General features: G+C 40.1%; 1 protein-coding gene across 1 annotated transcript in view; it reads left to right on the plus strand.

Annotated features, from left to right (window-relative positions):
* NOL10 (nucleolar protein 10) overlaps positions 1-26,679 on the plus strand; it is an 88,310-nt gene that overhangs the window by 6,996 nt on the left and 54,635 nt on the right. The window contains exons 4-13 of the mRNA XM_079940276.1: positions 2,028-2,105; positions 3,668-3,705; positions 4,919-5,055; positions 5,796-5,861; positions 7,304-7,364; positions 12,022-12,107; positions 16,878-16,956; positions 18,234-18,383; positions 20,875-20,941; positions 23,258-23,310. Coding sequence (XP_079796402.1) covers positions 2,028-2,105; positions 3,668-3,705; positions 4,919-5,055; positions 5,796-5,861; positions 7,304-7,364; positions 12,022-12,107; positions 16,878-16,956; positions 18,234-18,383; positions 20,875-20,941; positions 23,258-23,310 — 815 coding nt within the window. The remainder of the gene's footprint in view (positions 1-2,027; positions 2,106-3,667; positions 3,706-4,918; positions 5,056-5,795; positions 5,862-7,303; positions 7,365-12,021; positions 12,108-16,877; positions 16,957-18,233; positions 18,384-20,874; positions 20,942-23,257; positions 23,311-26,679) is intronic.

The following is a 26,679-nucleotide window of genomic DNA, read 5'->3' on the forward strand; positions in this document are numbered from 1 at the left end:
GGAATATGCCACACTTTGTTAATTTATTCTTCATTTGGTGGACACCTGGGCTATTTTCATTCTTCGACTGTTATTGGTAAAGCATTATGAACCGTCTTGTCTAAGTCTGTTTTGAGGACATTGCTGGGTCGGAGGGTAGGTATATATTTAGTTTGATGAGAAACTGCCAGATGGTTTTCCAGAGCAGTCAGATCATTTTGCGCTCCCACCAGCAATGAATGATGGTTCCAGGAAAGGTCATTTTTATCGTAATGATTTTCTCTATTATGTACTAGTATTTTTTATGTCACTAAGATTTTATGTTAGCAGTATTCATCAGTATCAAAAAGTCAACAAATATAGGGAACTTTTAATATATTATAAGTTAGAACAGCATTACCCAGCCTTTTTATGGTTGTGATTTGCTACGTCTATCCTGGGTATTGTCCACTTAAATTGTTTTGTTGGCTTCACATTATCCATCTATATCTCTTTTCCAACCACTTTCTTATTTGACAACTTTTATACATCCATGTGCTAGTCTCTTTTGTTCTGTGTCAATGGTTGTCTCATTACTAACACTATCTACATTTTTTAGCGTCCAGTTTTATGGTCAGAATCTAAATTATAATTATAGTTTATATATAACACATATATTGTATACAGAGTATGTGTGTGTATGTATTCTATACTATATACTGTTTTTAAATGAGATCTTGGGCTTTGATCCATGCCAGAAAACATAGGACTACTTCATTCCTTTCTTTTAAAAATATCCTTAGTGGTTTTAAAAGTCAGTCTTTTTCTTTTCATGATAAACTTATAAAAAATGCAAACATTATAGAAATACATAAGATAAAATGTGAAAGGCCCTAAGATTGCACTAAAATACACAAGATATCACTGTGCTTATTGCTCCATCTTCTTTCTGTACAGAGTGCTGACACGGTCATTGTTGAGTTTTACAAAAGCCGGATCACAGTATAAGCGCCACTCTGCAGCCCTCACTGCACCCGCTGTACTCACTCTCCCTTTCACTTTGTAGTATGTTTGGCAGCTTTCCATGTCAGGAGTTACAGGTCTGCGTCATCCTCTTTATAACCTCTATAATGATTTACCATCATTTATTTAATCGTTTCCCTATCTGTGGACATTTAATTTGCTTTCAATTTTTGGCCATCAGTAAATAATGCTGCGAGGAACATTCTTCATGTCTTTGGTACACTTATGGGTGTGTTTCTATAGAATAAATTTGTATAAGTTGAAATACAGATGTAAGGTGTATGAGCATCACGTTTTACAGATATTGCCAGATTGTCCTCCAAAGAATTTCTAATAATTTATACTTATCACCAAAGTATGAGAGAACTTTTTTTGAACATCAACCTCAATGCAGATACTAACCAGTTTTTCATCTTTGCCATTTGATAGACAAAAACTAATTTTTTTGAATTTTTTTTGAATTTTTGAATTTTATTTTTTATACAGCAAGTTCTTATTATTTATCTATTTTATAAATATTGACAAAAACTAATTTTTAAAAAATCTACTTTGTTAGATTATTTGTGAAGTTGATTAGTTATTTGTATTTCATACACAGGTGTATACATTTTCCGTGTCTTGCTTGTTTATATCCTTTGTTCATTTTTCCCTTGGGATGTTGGAGAGGGCTGTGTTTTTTTTTAATATCTTTATTGGCGTATAATTGCTTTACAGTGTTGTGTTAGTTTCTGCTGTACAACAAAGTGAATCAGCTATATGTATTCATATATCCCCACATCCCCTCCCTCTTGAGCCTCCCTCCCACCCTCTCTATCCCAGGCGTCTAGATCGTCACAAAGGCATCGAGCTGATCTCCCTGTGCCATGCAGCAGCTTCCCACTGGCCGTCCATTTTAGGAGAGGGCTGCTTTTAAATTCTTTCTGTTTGATATGCTTATAATGAATCTTGCTTACCTCTAAACAAAAAGTATACTCAACATAGCTGCAGGATATTGATAATGAAAAGTATGTCCTTTAGGTCTTACATCACATTAAATTTTTTTATAGGAACATACAAACCTCGAGTTCGATGTTATGACACCTATCAATTATCCTTGAAGTTTGAAAGGTGTTTAGATTCAGAAGGTAAGTAAGAGGTTCTATTTGAAATCACAAAAATAGTTGTTATTTTTGGCTGCTCTTCTGCTTTTTAAAATGGGCATGGGTTGTGTATCAGTTTTCTGTGCTGTGTAACAAATTGCAATAAACGCGGCAGCTTAAAAAAGATTCATTTATTAGCTCATAGCTCTGTAGGTAAAGTCCGTCCAGGCTTTTCTGTGTTCTGTGCTCGGGGCTGACCTCAAGGTGTCAGCCAGGTGGGACTCTTCCAGAGGCCCTGGGCAAGACCTCTTTTCAAACTTACAGGATGTTGGCAGAATGCAGTTTGTTTTGGTTGTAGGGCTAGGGACCCCTCTGCCGCTGGCTGTCAGCCTGGGGGCATGCTCAGCTTCTAGAGACCCCTGCATTCCTCCTCACCTGGTCCCCTCCTCCTTCAAGCCAGCAGCAGCTCATTGGATCCTTCTCGTGCTCTGAATCTCTCTGACTACCCCTTCTGCCACCAGCTGGAGAAAACTCTGCTTTGAAAGGGCTCGTGTGATTATAAATCTTTCCTTTGCCATAGAACGTGATGTAATCACAAGAGCGGTGTCTCCTCACATTGATAGCGTCCACCCACACTCTCCAGAGGAGGGGACTGCCCTGGGGGGAAGGTCAGCGGGGTCATTCTTAGAATTCTGCCTGGCACAGGGCGCAGGTTGAAATGGGAGAGTTCAGGTATTTTTTTCAGGTGGCCCCATGTTTGAGATTGAGAGAAAAGAAGTTAATGGGATATGTATTCTCTTAACTTGTTTCACTGTCTTCTTTTTAAAAAACAGTACAAACTCCATGTGCTGCTAATAATAACTGTTTTCATTCTTTATTTTCATTTAGCAGGTATACTATGAATGAGTAAAAAGTTACTGTTACTTTTTTTTTTTTTTTTTATAAATTTATTTATTTATTTTTGGCTGTGTTGGGTCTTCGTTTCTGTGCGAGGGCTTTCTCTAGTTGCGGCAAGCGGGGGCCACTCTTCATCGCGGTGCACGGGCCTCTCCCATTGCGGAGCACAGGCCTCTCCCATTGCGGAGCACAGGCTCCAGATGCGCAGGCTCAGTAGTTGTGGCTCACGGGCCCAGTTGCTCCGCGGCATGTGGGACCTTCCCAGACCAGGGCTCGAACCCGTGTCCCCTGCACTGGCAGGGAGATTCTCAACCACTGCACCACCAGGGAAGCCCACTGTTACCTTTTTTAAAGCAAAAAGTTTTGAGTTTTTAATGTTTGTTGTTTTACTTTGAACATCTAAGAAAAACTGTGACAAAATTTACAAGTCATTATGTTTTGTAAATTTATTATTTAATTTGCTTCAGTTCTGTAGAAAATCTAGCTGATCTGTATAAAGAAACTATAAAGCTTTTAATTTTCCATTTGGTGTTTTGGGGGGGCAATATAGCATGGAAACTTTGTTCTTGTGTTATGTAGGTGCAAAAAGGGAAGAAAAACCCAGCATTTGTATATAGTATTTGTGTTGAGTTAGAATCTTTGCATCAAATTTGTATTTTTATTAAAGAAGTGGACTGATAATTGTATTTTTCCTATTTCTTATTTTTCAGTTGTCACCTTTGAAACTTTGTCTGATGACTATTCAAAGGTATGCTTTGTAGCGTTAGTTTATCCTGCCTGTCCTCAGGAAATGAATGAGTGGGATTTGTTTTTATGATAAGTGTTTTTATGATGTTTCCATTGTTAAATTTAAAATGGCTGTATAGTAAAATAAAACCTATTGTTTTCTATTAATATATACTTAGTTTGTCACATGTATGTGACAACTGGGATAGAGATAGCCTTTGGCCAGTCTAATATCGAAATAAGTTTGCCATAGCATGTATGAATGAAACCTTATCTATATTTTTAAGAATTGGTAGCAGTCATCTTTTTAGACCATCCTGTGTTCTAGATGTGTGATTTTCATTATTGCATTTATTATTTTCGTTTCCTTATTCGTATGTGAAAAGTACAGCAGCAGTGTTGTATGTTTAATTTTCTTAACCCTGCAAATAAGTGGTTGTGCATATACTGAAACAGCTCGAGACACAGCTAATATATTTATGTTTCCTTTTCTTTCTTTTTTGGTGCCATTAGTGCATCTTTCAACTCTTGTGGTAATTTTCAACAGTTACAAGGTTGTCAGTAAAAGTGCCTTATTCAGTTTAAAATGAAAAACTTTGAGAGATGTCATCATGAAGGAAAATTGAATTTTCAGAGCTGACATGCTTTCTGTGTTGTCTTCAGTTCTGGAAACTATGGGGTACAGTTTATCCTTTTGCCTGTGGTAGCCGTTTATCGTACGTTTTGGGACTTGTAATTTTATAGTATATTTTCTCTAGATCTTGATAAATTTGCTTTTCAATACCATCTGCAGATTTTTAAGATACCTTTGTAATACGTTAAAGTTAAATTTATACAAGGAGCCTATCAAACTCCGTGTGATAATAGTGAGATTACTAAAGCGTGTTCTTAAGTGAAATAGGAAATGACTCACTGAGGTTACTGAGCAGTGCTCTACATTACAGGGTGCTGGCGCCAGATAGATGAAGGGCATTCGTATTAAGTCTTTCAGTTAGAAGGTAAAGTTTGCCAAAAACCTGTCTAAGATGCAGGAACGCATTAAGTAACTAATGGAGAGGTTTGATTCTCAAACACATTTCTTAACCATCGTGGCGAGTTGTGTTTATACACGTGCGTTTACAGAGAGCAAGGAGGAGGATGAGAGATCAGAGCTTTTCTTGCTTTGCCGGTTTCAGTGATGATGATGAAATAAATACTTTAACCTAAGCAAACTAATTTTCTTGTTTCATTTTCAGATTGTCTTCCTGCATAATGATAGATACATTGAATTTCATTCACAATCAGGTTTCTACTACAAAACCAGAATACCAAAGTTCGGGAGAGATTTTTCTTACCATTATCCATCCTGTGACTTGTACTTCGTTGGCGCAAGGTATTGGGGTCTAATCACCCTTTGTTTTCTCCTTTCCACCTCCCCAAGCAACTTCTGTTCTTAAAATTGAGGAGAGGGATTAAAAGAAGGATAAGACATTATCCCTGCCTTATGGTTGCTCCAAGAGTGTAGTTCCAAAGTGACCGGCTCATTTAGGAATTACATCCTTGCCTTCTATTAGCGTGGTGCTCTAAATCTAGAGAGAGGTGGGTGACCCAGTAGTGTAGCAGTGGTGTGGAGTCAGTATCTTAGCCCCCTTGCATGCATTTTAAAACTTTTATTCTTAAATGCTACCTTCTTTATGATTATAAAAATAAGTCATATCCATTTTAGAAAATTGGGGAAATATAAAAAAGAATAAAGAAGAAAAAAAAATCACCCATAATTATGCCACTCAGAGGAAACCCTTATTAGTATTTTATTGTTATTTCATTGTAGTCTTATATACATACACTTATAGATGCATTTTGGATCTTGTATTCTCCGTGTTATTTGTAAATAATATCCTACTTAATGACTTCATAATATTTCCTTGGCACGTGGGTCGTTTAAATCACTTTTATGCATGAACAAACTTACAAGTAAGGTGGTTATCTTTTAGGGTTAGAATGCATTTTTGTGTCAGTTTTACAAAGGGAAGTGATGCTTTGTGACAGATCCATGTTTCTAAAAATTATATTTACTTGAAGAAACGTTCATTGTAGTTGCCTGGATTTTTCACTTTATTCATTGTTTGGCAGCTCTGAAGTTTACAGATTGAACTTGGAACAAGGACGGTTCCTGAATCCTCTACAGACTGATGCTGCGTGAGTGTTTTGTTATAAGAATCCTGCTGTATTTATTTTGGCCAGGAGATGAAGCCAGACGCCCAATTTGTTGTCAAATGACACGTGTTGCCTGTGAGCAGAGCTCTGGGCAGCTTAGGTAAAAGAGTAACGTTAAATTTTTTCCCACACAAAAAATTCACTAGAAGACCTGGGGATGTTGTAAAATTAAAAAAAAAATTTTTTTAAATATATGTGAAGAGTTTTTAACTCACTCCAGAAATTCAGTTGCTGTTTTTTTCTGTGTTCTTTAAATTTTCATTCGTGATTTAGTTTTGTGGTATTTTCTTTTATAGAGAAATTTTGAAGTAACTTGGAGTACTGTTTTTTTATTTTATTTTGTTATGCTTTTGCTGGCAGACATTTAAGAGTTCTTCATGTTTTCTTTTCATCATACGTTATGGTCTGTACTTTTGTTTTATTCATAGAGAAATCCTTTAGGAATGAATCTATCATGACAGTATTAATACTGAGTAATAGTAACAACAACAGTAGTGAAAGCACTTACTGTGTGCCAAGCATTATTCAGGATTTTATATATATTCACCCATTTGAAACTTACAACATATTTTTACAGTATAGGTACTATTGTTATCTCCATTTTACAGCTAGGGCAGCTGAGACTCAGAGAGGGTAAGTAGCTTGTTTACGTTCACACAGCTAGTACAGAGTGGAAGCTGGATTACTTCTCACCTGTGTATATAATGAGCTTGTTGGATTTTCCTCATTGCTTTGAAGGGGATTTTTAAAGGTTGGAAGAACAGGTAGCGATAAAAACCAGGTAAACTCTGGGTTTCTTTTCCACATTGATTTGAAATACTCTTATTTTCTTTAAAAAGAAATTATAGTAATGTCATGATGCATCCTTGAATAATAAAAAGTTATATGCTCTTTAGTTGCAGAATTTCCTGTTTATAATAACAACTTTTATTTATTGTCTTGTAAACTCTAGACGTTGTGCTGAACATGTAGTTTTTTCATTTAATCCTCACAACAACCATATGAGATTGATGAATACCAGTTTTCAGAAAAAGAGAACGAGCCTAGATCAGTGTACTCAACAAGCTGGTCAAGTCTCAGGATTGGCGTCGTGATAGCCTGCGTTCTTTTTGCTTTGGGAGAAAATATATGGGGAAATGTGTTCTCGCGATGGTGGAATAGTGTTTTTGAAGAAAGCCCTTCCTTGTCTCGTCCCCTGGCAGACAGAGTGTCACCCTGGGGTCTGACACTGCGGGGACTGTGTACGATGCACTGGCCCCTTCGCTGCCTCGGTGCTTCGCCTACGCAGATGAGCGAGAGAATCTGCTGCCACCTTACGCACAGCATTGCGTTTACTGTTTGTTTAGAAAGTTTATTGAGTGTCTGTCGTCCCCGCCCCCTGCAAAAGTAGATGCTAAAACTCCCTTATCGCTTTACTATTTTAGGGAGAATAATGTTTGTGACGTAAATTCAGTGCATGGCTTATTTGCCGCAGGAACAATAGAGGTAAGCGTACGTTGACTTTATTTTTTAGAACATTTGCTCTATATTTGATAACGAATGGAGTTTTATTTAAAGACAGCGTTGCTTGGTTCCTAAGAGCAGGGTGCTGATGAAGCCACAGGCCACTGGTTTGCTTTTCGTATGGACCGTGGGTCACGTTCCACAGAGATACAGCTGTGCCGTTGCTGCAGACTGTGCCCCTTGTGCGTTGATTTGGTCTGCGAGGGCCATCATCGTCGGGGGTGAGACCTGAAGTCGCTGCTGGATTGCCAGCTCCAGTATGATTGCCACCCTTGTTCTTAACAGGAGGCAGTCCCAGCTCTCTGCTGCTTGATAGTTTTATGACTGACTTTCCCTGAGGCTTGTTTTTCTCATCAGTGAAATGGAGATGATAATACTTACCTTGGCAACTGTATAGAGGTGCTGTGCTGGTGAGAATCACATGAAAGAACCTATTTGAAAACATTATAAACTGGAAAGGTATATGGGGTTGTGATTTGGACATCCTCTATAGTAGCATTTGATAAATGCACAACATTTTCATTTTAAACTACAGCACCTTTCAATCAGTGTCCTTCATGCTTACCAGTAGTTTTTCTAGATTTGCATTTTTTAATTACAACATTGTTAAATACTCATAATAAAAAAAGGTAAAAATGTCAAAAATGTATTATTAAAAAAGTACCCTTCTGTGCTTTCCAGTTACCAAATCCTCGTACACCCGAGGTCACTCTAATGGCTTGCAGTATTCTCCTTTCTTTTTTGTTTCTCTGTGTATGTGCAGGTATGCATATGTGTTAGTAATATGGTTTTAAAAGTTTTTCACAAAATTGAAATTATACCATGGTTCTTCATTTGCTTTTTTTTTTAATGTAATGGTATATAATGTATGTCTTTATACATTGGTACTTGTAATTACTTATAAAGCTAAAGTAATTTTTTAAAAATTAATTTATTTATTTTTGTCTGCATTCGGTCTTTGTTGCTGCGCGCGGGCTTTCTATAGTTGCGGCGAGCAGGGGCTACTCTTCATTGCGGTGCACGGGCTTCTCATTTCAGTGGCTTCTCTTGTTGTGAAGCACGGGCTCTAGGCGCATGGGCTTCAGTAGTTGTGGCTCACGGGCTTGGTTGCTCCGCGGCATGTGGGATCTTCCTGGACCAGGGCTCGAACCCGAGTCTCCTGCATTGGCAGGTGGATTCTTAACCACTGCGTGACCAGGGAAGCCCCTAAAGTAATTTTTTTAAACTGATGGATAGGATTCCATTGTTTGAATGTACTGTAGTTTATTAAACCAATCCATCTGGATGAAATTTAGGTTTCTTTACTCAAATTATTTTTATGTTGAAAGGTTAAAATTTGAAATGGAACACATGAGGTTGATTTAATGGAAATACATAAAACTATGTTGACAGTGTTATAATACTATTAAGCCTAAGTGAGGCCAGTGAAGCATTATCTTGCTAATTACTTTTCTTGAGATTACCAAGGGGAAGTTTTCAAATAATTTTCTTGAAAAAATTGTTTATTTGAATAGAGTCCTTACAGAGCAAGATAGGCTAGAAATCAGGAAGCGTGCTCTGTAAGAGAAGTTATGTATTAGAGCAGGTTGCTCTTTCACCAGCTGTTTTTTTGTTTGTTTATTTGCTTTTGTTTCTTTGCGGTACGCGGGCCTCTCACTGTTGTGGCCTCTCCCGTTGCGGAGCACAGGCTCCAGATGCACAGGCTCAGCAGCCATGGTTCATGGGCCCAGCCGCTCCGCGGCATGTGGGATCTTCCCGGACCAGGGCACGAACCCGTGTCCTCTGCATCGGCAGGTGGACTCTCAACCACTGTGCCACCAGGGAATCCCTCACCAGCTGTTTTAAGACCAGCCCTGAGACTTGTTGAAGGGAGAGCAGAACCCCCCAGACCAAAGGCTGGGTTCCTGAAATTCCTTGGGTACCTTGATTACTGGGGGCTTGAAATTTGATATGCATAGTCAGACCAGACTTTAAAATTCATTTTACATTAATTTTTAAAAAAATAAATTCATTTCTTTATGTATTTTTGGCTGCATTGAGTCTTTGTTGCTGTATGCGGGCTTTCTCTAGCTGCAAGAGTAGCGGGGGCTACTCTTCATTGGGGTGAGCAGGCTTCTTATCGCAGTGGCTTCTCTTTGTTGCGGAGCACAGGCTCTAGGCGCTTGGGCTTCAGTAGTTGTGGCATGTGGGTTCAGTAGTTGTGGCTCGCGGGCTCTAGAGTGCAGGCTCAGGAGTTGTGGCCCACAGGCTTAGTTGCTCTGTGGCACGTGTGATCTTCCCGGACCAGGGCTTGAACTCGTGTGCCCTGCATTGGCAGGCGGATTCTTAATCACTGCGCCACCAGGGAAGTCCTAATTTTTACATTATATGTTGGATTTTGATTTCTTCTGTGATAGTTATTGTAGTACATATATTAAACTTTTATCATGGATACAATAATATTTACAAATTTATATTTTCCCAGTTATACCAAAATGTCTTTCGTAACTCCTCTCCCCGCTACCACACCAACCAAATTAGGGTCCATTCAAGGATCATGCAGCACATTTTGCACTTGTTTTTCCTAACCATCCTTCTTTTCTTCTTTTAAATTATAAAAGAAATGCAGCTAATGATAAAACATTTAACAGTACTAAAAATGATATAGGTAAAAAGTTTGAAAAAGTTAAATTCTTTTTTTTTTAACATCTTTATTGGAGTATAATTGCTTTACAATGGTGTGTTAGTTTCTGCTTTATAACAAAGTGAATCAGTTATACATATACATATGTTCCCATATCTCTTCCTTCTTGCATCTACCTCCCTCCCACCCTCCCTATCCCACCCCTCTAGGTGGTCACAAAGCACCAAACTGATCTCCCTGTGCTATGCGGCTGCTTCCCACTAGCTATCTATTTTACGTTTGGTAGTGTATATATGTCCATGCCACTCTCTCACTTTGTCACAGCTTACCCTTCACCCTCCCCATATCCTCAAGTCCATTCTCTAGTAGGTCTGTGTCTTTATTCCTGTCTTACCCCTAGGTTCTTCATGACATTTTTTTTCCTTAAATTCCATATATATGTGTTAGCATACGGTATTTGTCTTTCTCTTTCTGACTTACTTCACTCTGTATGACAGATTCTAGGTCCATCCACCTCATTACAAATAGCTCGATTTCGTTTCCTTTTATGGCTGAGTAATATTCCATTGTATATATGTGCCACATCTTCTTTATCCATTCATCCGATGATGGACACTTAGGTTGTTTCCATCTCCTGCTATTGTAAATAGAGCTGCAATGAACATTGTGGTACATGATTCTTTTTGAATTCTGGTTTTCTCAGGGTATATGCCCAGTAGTGGGATTGCTGGGTCATATGGTAGTTCTATTTGTAGTTTTTTAAGGAACCTCCATACTGTTCTCCATAGTGGCTGTATCAATTCACATTCCCACCAGGAGTGCAAGAGTGTTCCCTTTTCTCCACACCCTCTCCAGCATTTATTGTTTCTAGATTTTTTGATGATTGCCCTCTGACTGGTGTGAGATGATATCTCATTGTAGTTTTGATTTGTATTTCCCTAATGATTAATGATGTTGAGCATTCTTTCATGTGTTTGTTGGCAGTCTGTATATCTTCTTTGGAGAAATGTCTATTTAGATCTTCTGCCCATTTTTGGATTGGGTTGTTTGTTTTTTTGTTATTGAGCTGCATGAGCTGCTTATAAATTTTGGAGATTAATCCTTTGTCAGTTGCTTCATTTGCAAATATTTTCTCCCATTCTGAGGGTTGTCTTTTGGTCTTGTGTATGGTTTCCTTGGCTGTGCAAAAGCTTTGCAGTTTCATTAGGTCCCATTTGTTTATTTTTGTTTTTATTTCCATTTCTCTAGGAGGTGGCTCAAAAAGGATCTTGCTGTGATTTATGTCAGAGTGTTCTGCCTATGTTTTCCTCGAAGAGTTTGATAGTTTCTGGCCATACATTTAGGCCTTTAATCCATTTTGAGCTTATTTTTGTGTATGGTGTTAGGGAGTGATCTAATCTCATACTTTTACATGTACCTGTCCAGTTTTCCCAGCACCACTTATTGAAGAGGCTGTCCTTTCTCCACTGTACATTCCTGCCTCCTTTATCAAAGATAAGGTGACCATATGTGCGTGGGTTTATCTCTGGGCTTTCTATCCTGTTCCATTGATCTATATTTCTGTTTTTGTGCCAGTACCATACTGTCTTGATTACTGTAGCTTTGTAGTATAGTCTGAAGTCAGGGAGCCTGATTCCTCCAGCTCCGTTTTTCGTTCTCAAGATTGCTTTGGATATTCGGGGTCTTTGGTGTTTCCATATAAATTGTGAAATTTTTTGTTCTAGTTCTGTGAAAAATGCCAGTGGTAGTTTGATAGGGATTGCATTGAATCTGTAGATTGTTTTGAGTAGTAGAGTCATTTTCACAATGTTGATTCTTCCAATCCAAGAACATGGTATATCTCTCCATCTATTTGTATCATCTTTAATTTCTTTCATCAGTGTCTTATAATTTTTTGCATACAGAAAAAGTTAAATTCTTATTCCCCACGAGATAATCAGTGTTAATGAGGCTTTTTTTTTGGTATTTGTCTAAAAATTTTCTAGTATTTAAAATGACTGTGTTTTATTTGTTTAGGGCCGAGTGGAGTGCTGGGACCCGAGGACGCGTGGCAGAGTTGGCCTGTTAGATTGCGCCTTAAGTAGTGTCACAGCTGATTCAGAGTAAGTGAGAGTGAAGTCGCAGTTTAAATTCTCATCAGCTTCTGATTTAAACAAACGTATCAACACTAAATTAAAATCAGTTGCTAAAGGATGACACTCTTAAAACACGTTTATCTGAGGTTGTGGTTTTGTGATTGTTTTATGTAGAAATCCTTTCCTGTGAAAGGTCACTAAGTGGGGAAGCCAGATGGAATTCCTTGTTTATATAGTTGCTGTGGAATTTTGTTAAAACAAATACACTGCAGGAATTTGTATTTCCCATTCTGTAGGATATGGTGGTGGAACCAGGAGTCTACCACTCCATTTAACAAACAAAAATATGTGCTTTGAATTCTAATGTAGAGGGAAGCAATGTTTTTGATATTTTCTTGTTCCTGTTTGGCCATTCCAACACTTAAAATAATTGGAAAAGTAAATCACAGTTGGGGGATGAAAACCTCTAAAGCTTGAATTAAGTAATACCTATAAGCCCCCTGTCCTTTTCCCACTCACAAGAGTACTTACTGTTATACTGCTTGGTACATATGTTTTCAGACATTTTTTTTTTTTTGGCCTTGACGCATGGCTTGCGGGATCTTACTGCACCCACCAGGGATCGAACCCGGGCCCCTGGCAGTGAAAGTTCCGAGTCCTAACCACTGGACCGCCAGGGAATTCCCTTCAGACATTTTTCTGTGCTCATATTAACACATGCAGATTATCACTCTCTTTGTCAGATCCTTGATATGGGATTAGTTGCTATAATCAGCTTGGGAATGCCCTTTCTCTGGGGTCTTGTTATTCATGGAAATGTCATTTTACTTTGTCTTTCAGTTGATGAGACATTTATCTACAGTCATGTCACATAGGAGGTGGAGTGTTAGATGGGTGGGCTGAGAGAGACTAACTCTAAATTTATTGTAGAATTTTGTGTGATTTGCATTTTTCTGGGGGAGAGAAGAAATATAGTTCTTTCTTTTGAAAAACTCAGCTTTGTAAAAAAGCATTCTTGACCTAGAAAAAAAAGCTAAGAATCACTGAATGGAAAGATGTCTGTTTCTAATGTATACATTTTTCCCTCTGTCATAAGTAAAGAAAAAATTTTTTCCATCTTTTAATTATGACATTGAAAGTGAGTATAGGAAATTTTTTTCCTGAGTATTGTTACTGAGTTTTATTAAAGTAATGAATAACTTCATTAGTCATGGTATGGAGTATAGTGTATTAAACAATCTAAAAATGGAAAACTCATTCTACATTTGATTTTTCATTTTGTTTTGGAATTACTTAGACATTTTTATTGTGAAATGTACACATACAGAAAAACTCATAAAACATTAATGTGCATATTACTGAATTATGAGTCTCTACATTTGTTAATAGAATAAAGCAACAGAAAATGCTTATTAGTATTCATCAAATAGGTATGAAAGAAAATGAATCAGAAACTTGTTTATTTTTAGAAAGTAGAAAATCAGGTTTAAGTGAAAGATATTTACTCACTCTATAGGAAGCAAAGAGGTTAATTTTCTCTTACCCTTAAGCATTAACTTGTGTTTGAATTAGAATAAAGAGACTTGTGTACAAACTCTGTCATTAATTGTTTAATCTTGAAAAGTCATTTAAGAAAACAGGCCAGCAGGAGTTATTTGCAGTATGTCTTAAGGTTATTTCTACTTTAATGACTACAATAGAAGTACCATTATACAAAATTTAAGGAAGGGATGTTAAAAAATAATCTTAACTGTGGTCTCTAGAAACATGGGAGTAGTCTTTCTTTTTTTGTTAGAATATTGATTCACAAATATTTTTGGTGGCCTCTTTTGTCCTTAGGGGTGAGGCATTTTTCAGCTGTCATGATGGAGGTTATTTTATTTATTAAATTTTTTTTTTCATTTTGTAAAGATGATGTGTACTTAATCTAAAAAGATACTAAGCAGTTTCAAAAATGCACGGAAGAAAGTAAAAATGACTTCTGCATATATACAGGTAGGTCTAATTTAAGTAACAGACCACTCTTGGTTCGTGAAGGATGCTTATGGTTTTTCACTAGTACACGTCTATTTACAGTTTTATGATTATTTCCTGGGAAAATATCAAGAGCTTGAACAGCATACATGTTCTTAAGGCTTTTGGTACCCATTGCTAAATTGCCTGACAAGAAAAGGTAACATCAATTTAAAGGTCTACCTACGTGTACAGAGTGCACATTCTCCCACCTTCCATAGCCCAAGGTGTTAATCCCATTATAATAATACTAAGATGTCAGAAAGAGCCCGGGATATCAAATCAAAATGCAGCTTGGTAGAAATAATAGCTAACAGTACTTTCTATTTGCCAGGTAGTGTTCTAAGTTCTCTACATATATTAACTTATTTAATAAAACAACAACAGTCTTTGATGCAGGTACTGTTTTGTATTTATTTTACGGATGAGGAAGTATTGACCAATAGCCTACGTAGGCTTTAAGAATTATGTGGCAGAAGCATATTTATTTCTACGGAAAGATGTTCCAAATATGCTGTTAAGTAGAAAAGCAAATCATACAGTTCCCTATAGAGTTTTATCACATTTTCATAAGGAAAACAATGAACTTATGTGTCCAGTCATAGGGACGAAATCTGCATATGTTACAAAGTGTTAAAAGTAGCTCTGCCTGCTGATTCAGCTTCAGGTGATTTTTTTTTTTTTTTTTTTTTTTTTTTTGCGGTACGCGGGCCTCTCACCGCTGTGGCCTCTCCCGTTGCGGAGCACAGGCTCCGGACGTGCAGGCTCAGTGGCCATGGCTCACGGGCCCAGCCGCTCCGCGGCATGTAGGATCTTCCCAGACCGGGGCACGAACCCGCGTCCCCTGCATCGGCAGGCGGACTCTCAACCACTGCACCACCAGGGAAGCCCCAGGTGATTTTATTTATTAATTTTTTTATGCTTAGCTTTATTTTTTTCCTACACAAACATTATAAGCCGTCACCTCTGTTATTTGACATAGGTAGAGTTCTGGAAGGTGGAGCCAATACAGTCAGAGAAAGAAATACGTGTTAAATTTTGGCTAGCGGAGGACAGGCTTTTGTTCTTTGCAGATGATGTGATTGTCTGCCTAAGAAACCCAGTAGAACTAACTGAAAAACTATAAACACTAATATGAGAGTTAAGTAAATTGGTTACAAAATAAATGTACAAAATCAGTGGCGTTGATGTTTATCAGCAATATCCAGTTAGAAAGGTACAATGAAAAGCAGTTCTCATAACAAAATAATTTACAACAAAACAATTGTAAAATACTGAGGGATAAGCTTAAGAAGTGACTATGTGAAGAAAGGGACAAAATTTTATTAAGAAACAAAAAAGTTTGACTAGGGCTTCCCTGGTGGCACAGTGGTTAAGAATCCGCCTGCCAATGCAGGGGACACGGGTTCAAGCCCTGTTCCAGGAAGATCCCACATGCAGCGGAGCAACTCAGCCTGTGTACCACAACTACTGAGCCTGTGCTCTAGAGCCTGCGAGCCACAACTTCTGAGCCCGTGAGCCACAACTACTGAAGCCCGCGCGCCTAGAACCCATACTCCACAACAAGAGAAGCCACTGCAGTGAGAAGCCTGTGCACTGCAATGAAGAGTAGCCCCCGCTAGCCACAACTAGAGAGAGCCCGCGTGCAACAATGAAGACCCAACACAGCCAAAAATAAATAAATAAAATAAATTTTAAAAAAACAACAAACAAAGAGTTTGAATAAATGAGGAAAAATAATGTCACCACACTGAGGAATGATTCCAGAGTTTATTTTGAAGAGTAGATGACTGAAAGTGATGCAGACGAGAGACCTCCAGGTTCCCGTGGATGCTTCAGTGTAGTTGCAGGCTGAGGCTTTAGGTGGCATAAGAGACCTGAGGATGCCAAGAGTCAGCAGCCTGGACTGAAGGTCTTGGTCCAAGGTTATGGAGACAATAGGTATTGAAATCAGGACTGTGGCCCGCTTCTGGCTCATCTTCTAGGACCCTTTCCCCCTCAGAGCATTATTCTTGCTTACCGAGTGAGAAGCATACTCCAGATTCAGAGCCATAAACATCCATCATTTTGTTACCTTTACAGGTTCTGTGTCCCCGTTTGGGGACTAGTCTTTATTTTAGCTTGACATCACTAACGTTAAAAATGAAAATGGAGGGCTTTCCTGGTGGCGCAGTGGTTGAGAGTCTGCCTGCCGATGCAGGGGACACGGGTTCGTGCCCCGGTCTGGGAAGATCCCACGTGCCGCGGAGCGGCTGGGCCTGTGAGCTATGGCCGCTGAGCCTGCGCGTCCAGAGCCTGTGCTCCGCAACGGGAGAGACCACAACAGTGAGAGGCGCGCATACTGCAAAAAAAGAAAAAAAAAAAAGAAAGAAAGAAAATGGGTATACCCATGCCCGAATATAAAACTGTTTTCTCTTAAGCAAAAAAGGGCATGTTTCTGTAAATACCTTATCCTGGCTTAATCAAAATGAAAGATATTGTCATACTGATCTTTTTCAATTGGTTTTATATTTTCAGAAACTTTTTTTGCTTGTAGCTACTTTGAAAATATTTCTTACAGTTTTTAAAGAACATAATCTACAGATTTTTAAAGGTAGATTACATTTATAAGTAAAGGTTATTTTTCATTTTGATTAAGAAAGTTTGGCTACAATTACCTTTTAAACAGAAGGCTAAGAAATGTGATTGTCCCCATTAGAATTGAAGTGAAGATTAATAATGAATTTGTTATTTGGAAGGAGATTTGGCCATATATACATGAAATACAAATGTTTTGCCTTTCAGGATAAACAGTTTACCAACGATCTCTGCTTTGAAATTTAATGGTGCCTTGACCATGGCAGTTGGAACATCCACGGGGCAGGTAAATATGTTTAAGTTGGAAACTTCACACTTCAGTTACTACTTCAGGGGCGTGTATGTGTCACAGGAAACATCCACATGTCTGTTCACTGTGGGAACAGAAAATGAAGCATTATTGTTTTGGCCAGAGTGGAGAGGGTACTCAGAATGCTGTGTTCCTTTAGTACCTTGAGAAATTCTGGTCCTGGCCTGAATGGTTGGTGTGAGAGGCTCTCGAGCTGAAGCTGCAGCGGGCTATGCCTCAGGTGTCCTGACTGTGGTTTAGAGCAGCCTCTTCTAGAGAGTGTGGAGCGGAGTTCCGTGGTCATACAGGTTTGGAATGCTCCACATTTCTACTCTGTGAGGTTTAAATATTTAAATATCTATTTAAATATTTAAATATCTATTTAAATATCTATTTAAACATAAATATTTAAATATCTATTTAAACATTTAAATATCTATTGAAAGCTCGGAGAATTCCTGCAGACAAAAAATGTGTTGAGTAAGTATTTCCGAAATGTATTTGCCCGAGGAACCTTTTTTTTCAGCCAGCACTATCACCCACATCCGGTGCAGTGCGTGGTCAGTGGGACATACCTCAGCAAACGCTAGTCTGAGGAGTACAAATGAAATAGCTTCAGGGATTTAATTTCATCTTTTCTCTCTTTCCTTCAAGGCAGAGCCCACACACTTGTAAGTCTGTTCTGACCTCAGCACAGGTGTGAGCCCTGCTTCCAGTAGAGTTACTGCCTCTGTCATCTGTCACCTGGGACTGAGATCCAGCTTCACCAGGCCCCTTGCCTATCAAGACAGGGCTCAGAAGAGACCCCCCTGCCCCCGAAAGTCATAACCCTGCAACCGCCATTTGTCTTGAATCTACCAGGGCTGTCTTTATTATGCTTCTTGTTCTTGTTTCTGTCAGCCGCTGTGACAGTGCCTGGTACACAGTAGGCCCTCAGTGTATATATTTGTTGAATTCATAAATGACACAGATTCTTGTGGACTTCCCTTTTGGTTCCTTCCTTAATATAGCTAAATAGTTCTCAATCTTAGTGTGCCTAAAAACTACTCTCAGGGTTGCATTCATAAAACCGTATACTGGAAGGGTAATTTAAGAGATTTTTCTGGAGTGTTTTTTGCTGGCTGACTTTAGAATCTTTGTACCCTGAGTGAAGGGTGTTCATTGTGTTGATTAAAAAGGTAATGAAGCAAATGGCAGCCGTTTTTCTAAGTTTTAAAAGTTTCAAGATAAAATATTTAGTTCGTTTAAACAGAAATAACTTTTTTTCTTTCTAGGTTTTATTGTATGATCTTCGTTCTGATAAGCCATTGCTAGTTAAGGATCACCAGTATGGGCTGCCCATTAAATCAGTTCATTTCCAGGATTCATTAGATTTGATTTTGTCTGCTGACTCTCGAATTATCAAAATGTGGAATAAGAACTCAGTACGTATTTTTTGTTGTTAACATTACTTACTATTTGCTTATTTTCCATGTAATGTTTCTTTTCTTTCTGTTGCCTTTTTTGAGCAGTGTGCGTTCTTGAGAAAGAAGTATCAATACTAAGCATCCGTTTGGGCTTAGTATTGGAAGTCAGTTACTTCGGGATAGATAATATTCATATGCAAAGTAGTCAAGATTGTTTTCTTCCTGTTAAGAAGTTTTCCTCATTTGCTAGAACGGACATGCATTTTTACATGTTCAGTTAGGTAGAGAGTAAATCATTGTTTAAAAAAAAGATTGATCCATGAGAAACTCCCTAGATTTTGAGGCTGTCTTACAACGCTTGAAGGTTTTTATGAGCTGCTACTAATCTTTCCATATCAGTATTATTATACATCTCAATTTCCTACCCTTTCCCCATGTCAAACAATTGGATTTTTAGATATGATACCTTCACAATAATTTCCTATAGTGTTTTTCTTAAAAACAATATTTTCGTCAGAATATTTGATGTTCCCTGCCCTTCTGAGTGTCATTTAAAAGGTAACAAAACCCTGTGTTGCTGGTTTTATTCTCCTTTCTGTTTTTGCTTTTTCATTTTAAAACCTAAGTATTTTGAGAGAGTAGTAAAAGATTAGTTCACCAGCTGGGAAAAAATTCATTCAGTGTAGCAGTTGCTTTTAAGAGTCTTTGCGTTTATTGATTTCAGACTTAGCATCTTTAGTCAAAAAGTGTTACTTTAAAAAAAAAAAAATTCATTTTTGAGATGGATGTGGGTGGAAGGCCCAGCAGCCCCAGCATTAGTTACCGGAGGGCAAGCGCCGGTCTCTCCTGTGAGGGCTGCCCGCGTTTAGGGCAGAGATGCCACCAGCAGCTCCGTCATGGTTCAGCTACTGAGCAGAATCCCTGCCTGTCTGGACCATTACTTCTGTTTTTCATTTTCATTTTGTCAACTCTCAAAGTATTGACCTTACTTAGCTCCCTTTCTTTTTTTCTCTGGATGTGCTGTGGAGGTTCAGAGTTATCCTTGGGGTGTGTCCCGTCTCTCCAGCCCTGTTACCTTTGTAGCTCCTGAGACTCTGTTAGGGAGAGGAGGAAGGGCTTCCGGCTTTTCTCAATCCCTGGAAGAATTACCCTGACGATTGCCCGGGAACCGACTATGCTGCTTTGAGTTGGAGGGTTTTGAGGGCTTTCTTAGGAAGATACGTGGTGTCTTAGGCTGGAATTTTCTCTGCTCTTTTCTGATAATCCAAACTAGTTTACTTTGAAACAGTATTTCTTTTTAATACTACAAATGCAGACATATTATTTTTGAAAGGTCATAGCATACTGGGAAAGTAGAAGTTTCCCTTGACCTGGCTTCCATCCTACCTAATGGTAAACTTACCAATTTGGATCCTCCCAGGCCCTCTAACTGCTGCATAGTTTTCCCCAACATGGATTTCTATGAACTGTGGCCCCTTTTCTTTTTTGTTCCATGCTATTATTCCCATTTCACCTTCCTTGTTCCTTCCGTCTTTCCGTTTTTTGTTTCGGGGGCACTTGAGACGAAAGGGAGGGAGGTGGCCGTGCGAGTCCCATCGTCTGTCTCCAGTTAGAACCTGGCTGCTGTTTTTCACTGGGTGCAAAATTAGTTTTTTAACTGCTGCCCCCACTTTGCCGCGGAGCCTCTAATAATGGGTTAATAAATGCAAGAGCTGGCAGACATTTTCAACAGCAGTTCTTGAAATCACGTTGTACTTGCTACAGTAAGTTTTATTTTGGTGTTGTTGCAGTGACTAAATACGTCCTCTTGACCAACACCCGAATTACTTGGTTCTGCTCGACTTGCTTTCCTTGTTTATCTTTCTCATCACCTTCTTCCACTCCCATCTACTTACTTTCTGTCTTTTTTCTTTTACTTCTTTTAATTTTTAAAACTAGAGTATATTTCCCCCCATATTAAAAAAAAATTTACCCTTTGCTATGTGATAACTAACACTTTATGTATTTATAGGATTTTTTTTGTAAGTTATTTTATATTCATCATCTTACTCGATCCGCCTCAAGTCCTTGTGACGCAGGTGTGGCAGATACCATCCTTATTCTGCCTTGTTGACCGTCTCTTCATCTTTGGTTTCTTTGAGGACAAGTTTACCGAGGGTGTGTTCTCCAGGTTATGAGAATTTTTTAAAGTTGATGTACAACTTTATTTTAGACTTTACCCTTTCCTGTTTAGACATTATCTTTAAAAGTTTATACTCAGTTTCCCAAGAAAGTCACCTCTCCCCCCGAGCCTCAGTTTCTTCCTCTCTAAAATGAGAAGATTTGATAAGTTGATAAAACAAATTCTCTAAGATTTTTTTGAACTTAAATTCTGTGATTTCAATTAGGTGATTTTATTTTTTCACATCAGCAGAGTGTAGTGGAGTTAGGTCTCCCGGTTATTTTCTGTATATCACATTGCCAAAAGTTGTCTTCCTTTATTTTAATAATTGCTTTTTGCTTCTTTTAGGGAAAAATATTTACTTCCTTGGAGCCAGAACATGACATTAATGATGTTTGCCTCTATCCCAACTCAGGTATGCAGTATGTAGCAGCGGGCCATTCTGCGAGATGAATCTAGGTTATGCTTTATAGGGTTTTAAACTCATTTTATTTCTTAAGACAGGGTTTGGCTTGGTTGGGACAATTCTTGGATATTGTATTTACTTGAAAAATTAAGAGCAGGAAGTGGCGTGGATGATGGAGAAGGTGACCCTCTCAGTGACTTAGGCCTCAGCCAGCCTAGCTATTAGTAGAAACTGGTAGCAGTCCATAGGTCGGTGGCAGGTGAGGTGCTACGTAGTGTGCACTTCAGCTGTTTTATGTGACTGGTAATCGTGTGTAGGGATTTGGAGGAGGCTGGAGCTCCCTGATGATGATACACAGGCTCATAAAGCCGTGGGTTTCGTATATTCTGTGTTGCAGGCTGTTCAGTAAATTACCTGGCAGATTTTAAGGTTTAACAATCCCTTCAAGGCAGATCTGTGAAGAATTCTGGAAAATGAGAGCACCACTCTCAAGCAGGGTCATATTCTGAGGACGGACGTACACAGATAATTTTGACGGAGGGATACAAGGCAAAGCAGGAAGAGTTCTGTTATGTATGTACAGATGTCAGGAGAGAGACAGAGGGAGAGACAGACAGAGACAGAGAGAGAGAGAGAGAGAGAGAGAGATTCAGCTGAAGCAATGAGAGGAGAACATAGAGGAGATCTTTGTCTGCATTGAGCGTGGGGTGCTGGGTGGAGTTGGGAGGTGAGGTGATCCCCATGAGGGGACAGTGTAAGAAGGGCAGGAAGGATGGGCAGAGGCACAGCACGGTGCACGGAGGAGCTCTGGGAGGAATGGGGTGGGAAGCAGGTGGTGCCCGGGTGGTGCGGACCCAGGAGTGAGCTGCTGAGTGGCTGGGTGCTGTTTGTGGTCAGGACCTACTCAGACCCTGCTTCCAGAGGTGGTTCTGTCCACCAGGTAAAAGGTAGATCAGTTTTGAACTAAGATGAGTAGGAAGTGATACTCGGAGCCGAGATTGGGAGCACAGGAGAGAGAGCAAATTTGGAGAGAAGGATTATGTTTTCTTCTTTGAGCCTTTGAATATGAGGAGGCAGGGGGCGGTGGCAGCATCTGGCAGCGGGTCTCCAGCCTGGCCACCCCTAGGATCGCCTGGGAGCGTCTTAGAAGTACGGCTTGCTTGGCCCTACACACATCAGGGGTACTGACTCGGCGTCTGGGGTAGAGCCCCGAAATGAGTTACTTTTCACATGCTTCCCAAGTGGCTGTGAAGCCCCGCCCTGATCCACAGCCTCACCCTGGGAGCCACGTCCCATGCACAGTGAATAGTGTGGTCTCGAGAAAAGCAGGTCTGCAGACGCTAAATTCTTTATTTTTTTAATTGATTAATTTATTTATTTTTGGCTGCGTTGGGTCTTTGTTGCTGCACACGGGCTTTCTCTAGTTGCAGCGAGCGGAGGCTACTCTTCGTTACGGTGCACGGGTTTCTCATTGCGGTGGCTTCTCTTGTTGCGGAGCACGGGCTCTAGGCACACGGGCTTCAGTAGTTGCAGCACGTGGGCTTAGTAGTTGGGGCACGGGGGCACTAGAGCACGCAGACTTCAGTAGTTGCGGCGCTTGGGCTCAGTAGTTGCAATGCGCAAGCTCTAGGGTGCGTGGGCTTAGTTGCTCCGCGCATGTGGGATCTTCCCGGACCAGGGCTTGAACCCGTGTCCCCTGCATTGGCAGGCGGATTCTTAACCGCTGCGCCACCAGGGAAGTCCCAGGCTGTTGGATTCTGTATGGGTCTTTTCTAGTGTAGCTACACATAGCATTCCCTGTAAGCCATTTGGTTTTCTGTTAAGGTGTAAAGTTTAATTCAAACATTAGGAACTACTTTGCTGTGCCATTTGGTGGGAAATACTTTACCTTGGTTCTTTGATTCCTGATTAACAGAGAGAAACCTTTCTTCTTGACTTCCTTATTATATTATAATAAATAGTGCATCAAAACTACATTTTATCTATGTGTCTGAAGCTTAAAACTTTCCCCCTTAAAAATGATGGCGAACTTTGTATAGACCTGAGCACTTCATGGTGGGAACTGCTCAGTCACTTAGCTAGTACAGACAGCCTAAGTGTTTTGCAGATGGGGAGGCTGGTCTTTCTGATACTTAAGGTGCCCCGTCTGGGAGGGTCAGGGACCACAGGCCACAAGCTGACTCCAAGGGTGCCTGGCTGCCGGTCTGGCTCTTCTGCCGTTCGCCGTGTTCTGAGCACCTCACCCATTTCAAAACGTAAAACAAGTAGAAAAGGGAGCTTTTCTTTTCCCCATGTGTTTACCTTTTTCATTGTGTTTATTTTTAGGAATGCTTCTTACTGCCAATGAAACCCCCAAGATGGGCATCTATTACATTCCGGTAAGTGATACAGAAAGGAGGTATGATAAAAATAGGACAAGAAAAGATACTGTATTTTTTAAGCTGGCTGTGTCGAGGGACTTTGGGTCTGCATGTGGCTGTGTAAATTAGACACAGTGGCTCACTTGTCAATTCCCTGTGCTTCCTGGAACCGGTAAAATAATGCTTAACCATTGTTCATGGGAAACTACTTAATATCCCATTAAAATAGTAGAAATTCTTCTTTATTCTTCAGATCTACATTTGTTTTTTGTTTCAAAGCATTCCAGAATCTTAAACTTTCAGCTATTAGTGATCAGGAGATCTAATCCTCTAAAATAAAAGTCTAGTTCTCTTCCAGTCATCTCTTTGTAGTTTGTGTCTTTTAAAAATGAGTTTATATAAAAGAAACTATCTTAGATTGCCATGATCAGTGATGACATGCAGTTTGCAATCTTGTGGCGTTTTTTCTTCCTTAAAGAATTCTTCTGTTAGATTTGCCAGAAGCTTCCCTACCTTTACCTAAACAGAAAAGCATATAGTACAAAGTTGGCATTAGATTACGGTTAGCAGACATCTCCTTTTCTGAGATTTGGGGAGGAGCGTGAGGGGTGTTGAAGATCACATCTTTAGGGCAGTGAACTCTCTATAGTCGCTGTTAGCCTCCAGTTATGAAGGTTCTTTATATTGATGATGGTTTTTTGAAATATCTCAACCATGTGTGTATTTCAAAAAAACAAAGTATTCCGTTGATGTTGACTTTCTGTGGTTTCAGGAACGTGATGTGTTGTTGAAAGCACTTTGAGATGTTTCTTTTGATTGATAGTGAAATGAAGGCTATTCAAACAGCAGCTTTTCCATTTTCCTAAATTGTCATTTGTTCCTTTTCTCCCCGGAGTCTCACAGATACTGCTTCCATATTCCTGTTAGTTTATATGTCTTTATCTTCATCTGATCAATAAGTGATTGTATCAACTGTGTGGCAGACACAGTGCTATATGTTGGCAGTGTATAGGGTCCTGCCCCTTTCTTCAAGGAGTTCATTATTAGGGAATAAAACAAGAAAGTAGACAATTTCCAGTCAGTGTGATGAATGCTGTAACAGAAGTAAGGAACCCATCATGGGGCTGGAAACTGGTGGGAAATGGGGAGGATACTCGGAGAAACCTTCCCAGAGGAATTGATTTCCAGGGAGAGACCAGAAGGCTGGTTCTGTCTCCTGGATGAAGAGGGTGGGGTGCAGAATGGGAGAAGGGTCTTGGAAGTAAAGGGAACATCGTGTGCTAAGATCAGGGAGAAGATAACACACGTAGCCGAGAATTAGCGCTTGAGGATTGGTGGTAGCTCAGGCTGAAAAGGTTCTCTGCAGCCAGGCTCTGATGGTCTTGTAGGCCAGGTGTGACGGTGCAGGGCAGGCACTCCTGGAAGAGCTGTAAGCGGGAGAGTGCTGTGGTCAGATCTGCAGTTTTGAAGGATTATTTGGGCTGCCATCAGGAGAATGGATTAGGTAGGATCCAGTCTGGAAGCAGCGAGAACAGGCTGTAGCAATCTACAGGAGAGGTGACGGTCCCTGTGTTACCTTGGCCAGGCCTCCCTTTTTAGTATTTGGAGCTTTGGGGGTCCTGGGGCAATTTGAAAGAAGTCTGATCTGGTGGGCAGTGATTTCAGAGGCTTGTTGTCCACGCATAGCCAGGTGGTGTGTCCGGAGGTGTCCACTGATGAAGACCTGTGTCGATCACGAGAAGAGCCTTCCCTCGGTCCAGTGTTAATAGTCTTCTCGCAGCGTCGGCCCCTCTGGGCATGTCAGGAGAGGCAGAATAAATCAGCTTGCCCTCCCTTTACTTCTCCTGGCGGAGGTCTCTTTCCGTCTTCCTCTCAGGAGCGCTTACTGTGTTTTGATTGTCAGCAGCTGCCTATAAGGCGTCGATGTCTTGAATGGAAGAGCCCTTCCTCCCGTCAGAAGTGTGTAGAATCCGCCAGAATCTGAGATGGAGCGTGGAGGCCGCATGGGGGGTCTGCTCAGCTGGTCAGCAGTCATGGGCTGAGAGCCCCTTGGTGTGGAGCCGGGGAGGGCAGTTCTGAGTACTCCTGCGGGAAGGCTGTGTTACCAGCTTGTGCTAAGATGGTGGCAGTGGGGGCAGAATTGGAAAGATTGTCAAGGTTGTAAGACGGGCTTGGTCATTGATTGGATGTGAGGAGGAAAGGAGAGGAAAGAACCAAAGATGACAGCTGCTTTCTGCTTGGTAAACATGCAGACGAGGAGGTCCCTCGCTGAATCCAGGAGGAGAAACGGGATGATAGACTCTTAGAACTGGAGGAGACCCTTATTCCCTTCTGCTTCTCTGGGTCTATTTCTCAGAGTGGGCTTTTTTGTTCCAAGTTCTGGGAACTTTAATTTGCACATGTGAGAGGGGCTAGATGCTGGCCAGGTGGTGAGAAACTGCTTTCTTGACAAATGTTAGCTTATCTTATAAGGTCTTTTTAGTTTCGACTCTGTAGCTCAGATTTAACTTGAGCGCTGAAAAAGAGTCCAGAGGCTGCTCCCAGGTGACTGTGCGTGTGCGGACAGCGAGAGCGGAGTTGTTCTCGTGCAGTTAAGCCTTGTGCTGCAGCTGGTACGTAAGTGGTCCTTCCTGACCTGCCTTCCTGCCCTGCTGCCTTGCACGGAGTGAGGTTTCCGAGTGCCGCTTGTCTTTACTTGGAACCTGTTCTTTGTGACACTCCTTCAAAGCAGAGAGAGCCCAGGGGTCTGAAAGCCTGCCATCTTTCATAAGATTTTATCAAACTCACCAAGCTGATTTGGCACAGAGGTTTATTTGAGGCCTATAGAAACAGGGAAGTGTGTGTTTAATATATAATTCATGCCCAATATGGGAGGTTGGGACTGTGATTTGTATCAACATCTTATAAACCAGGTCTGAAAACTCTCTTTCCCTGCTTTGGGGCTGTGCTGAAAATGAAGACAGCTTAATGTTCTTTTAGCTTATTAAGTTTTGCCTTTCTACCTGATACCATCTTTCTTGAATACTTGAAGTCTTTTCAGATTAAATGCAAATACTGATTTATATACTCAGTGCTACTTACATATCCCAATAGCTAACTAGTCTTTTATGACCAAATGGATTTTCTCCAGCCCTTTCCCCTTTTTCTCAGTACTCTTTTTTTTCCCTCTCGGAGACCAGGATCTGTTATTTTGTTTGTTTGTTTTTTAAATTCCAGGGCCTAATTCAACGGCAGCTTTCAGGACTAATGCCAGAAGTAGTTTTTCAAGTTTGGGTTCCTCTGAAATGTAATTTAATCGTAGGTTAGTTCTTCATAATTAACACCTTTGGCAACTGTATAGACTCCAGAGGGAATCCAGGTCCTGTGGCACCCAGCCCCAAACCTGCC

The sequence above is a fragment of the Stenella coeruleoalba genome (genome assembly GCF_951394435.1).
Source record: "Stenella coeruleoalba genome assembly, chromosome: 13".
In the NCBI taxonomy this organism is placed as follows: domain Eukaryota; kingdom Metazoa; phylum Chordata; class Mammalia; order Artiodactyla; family Delphinidae; genus Stenella; species Stenella coeruleoalba.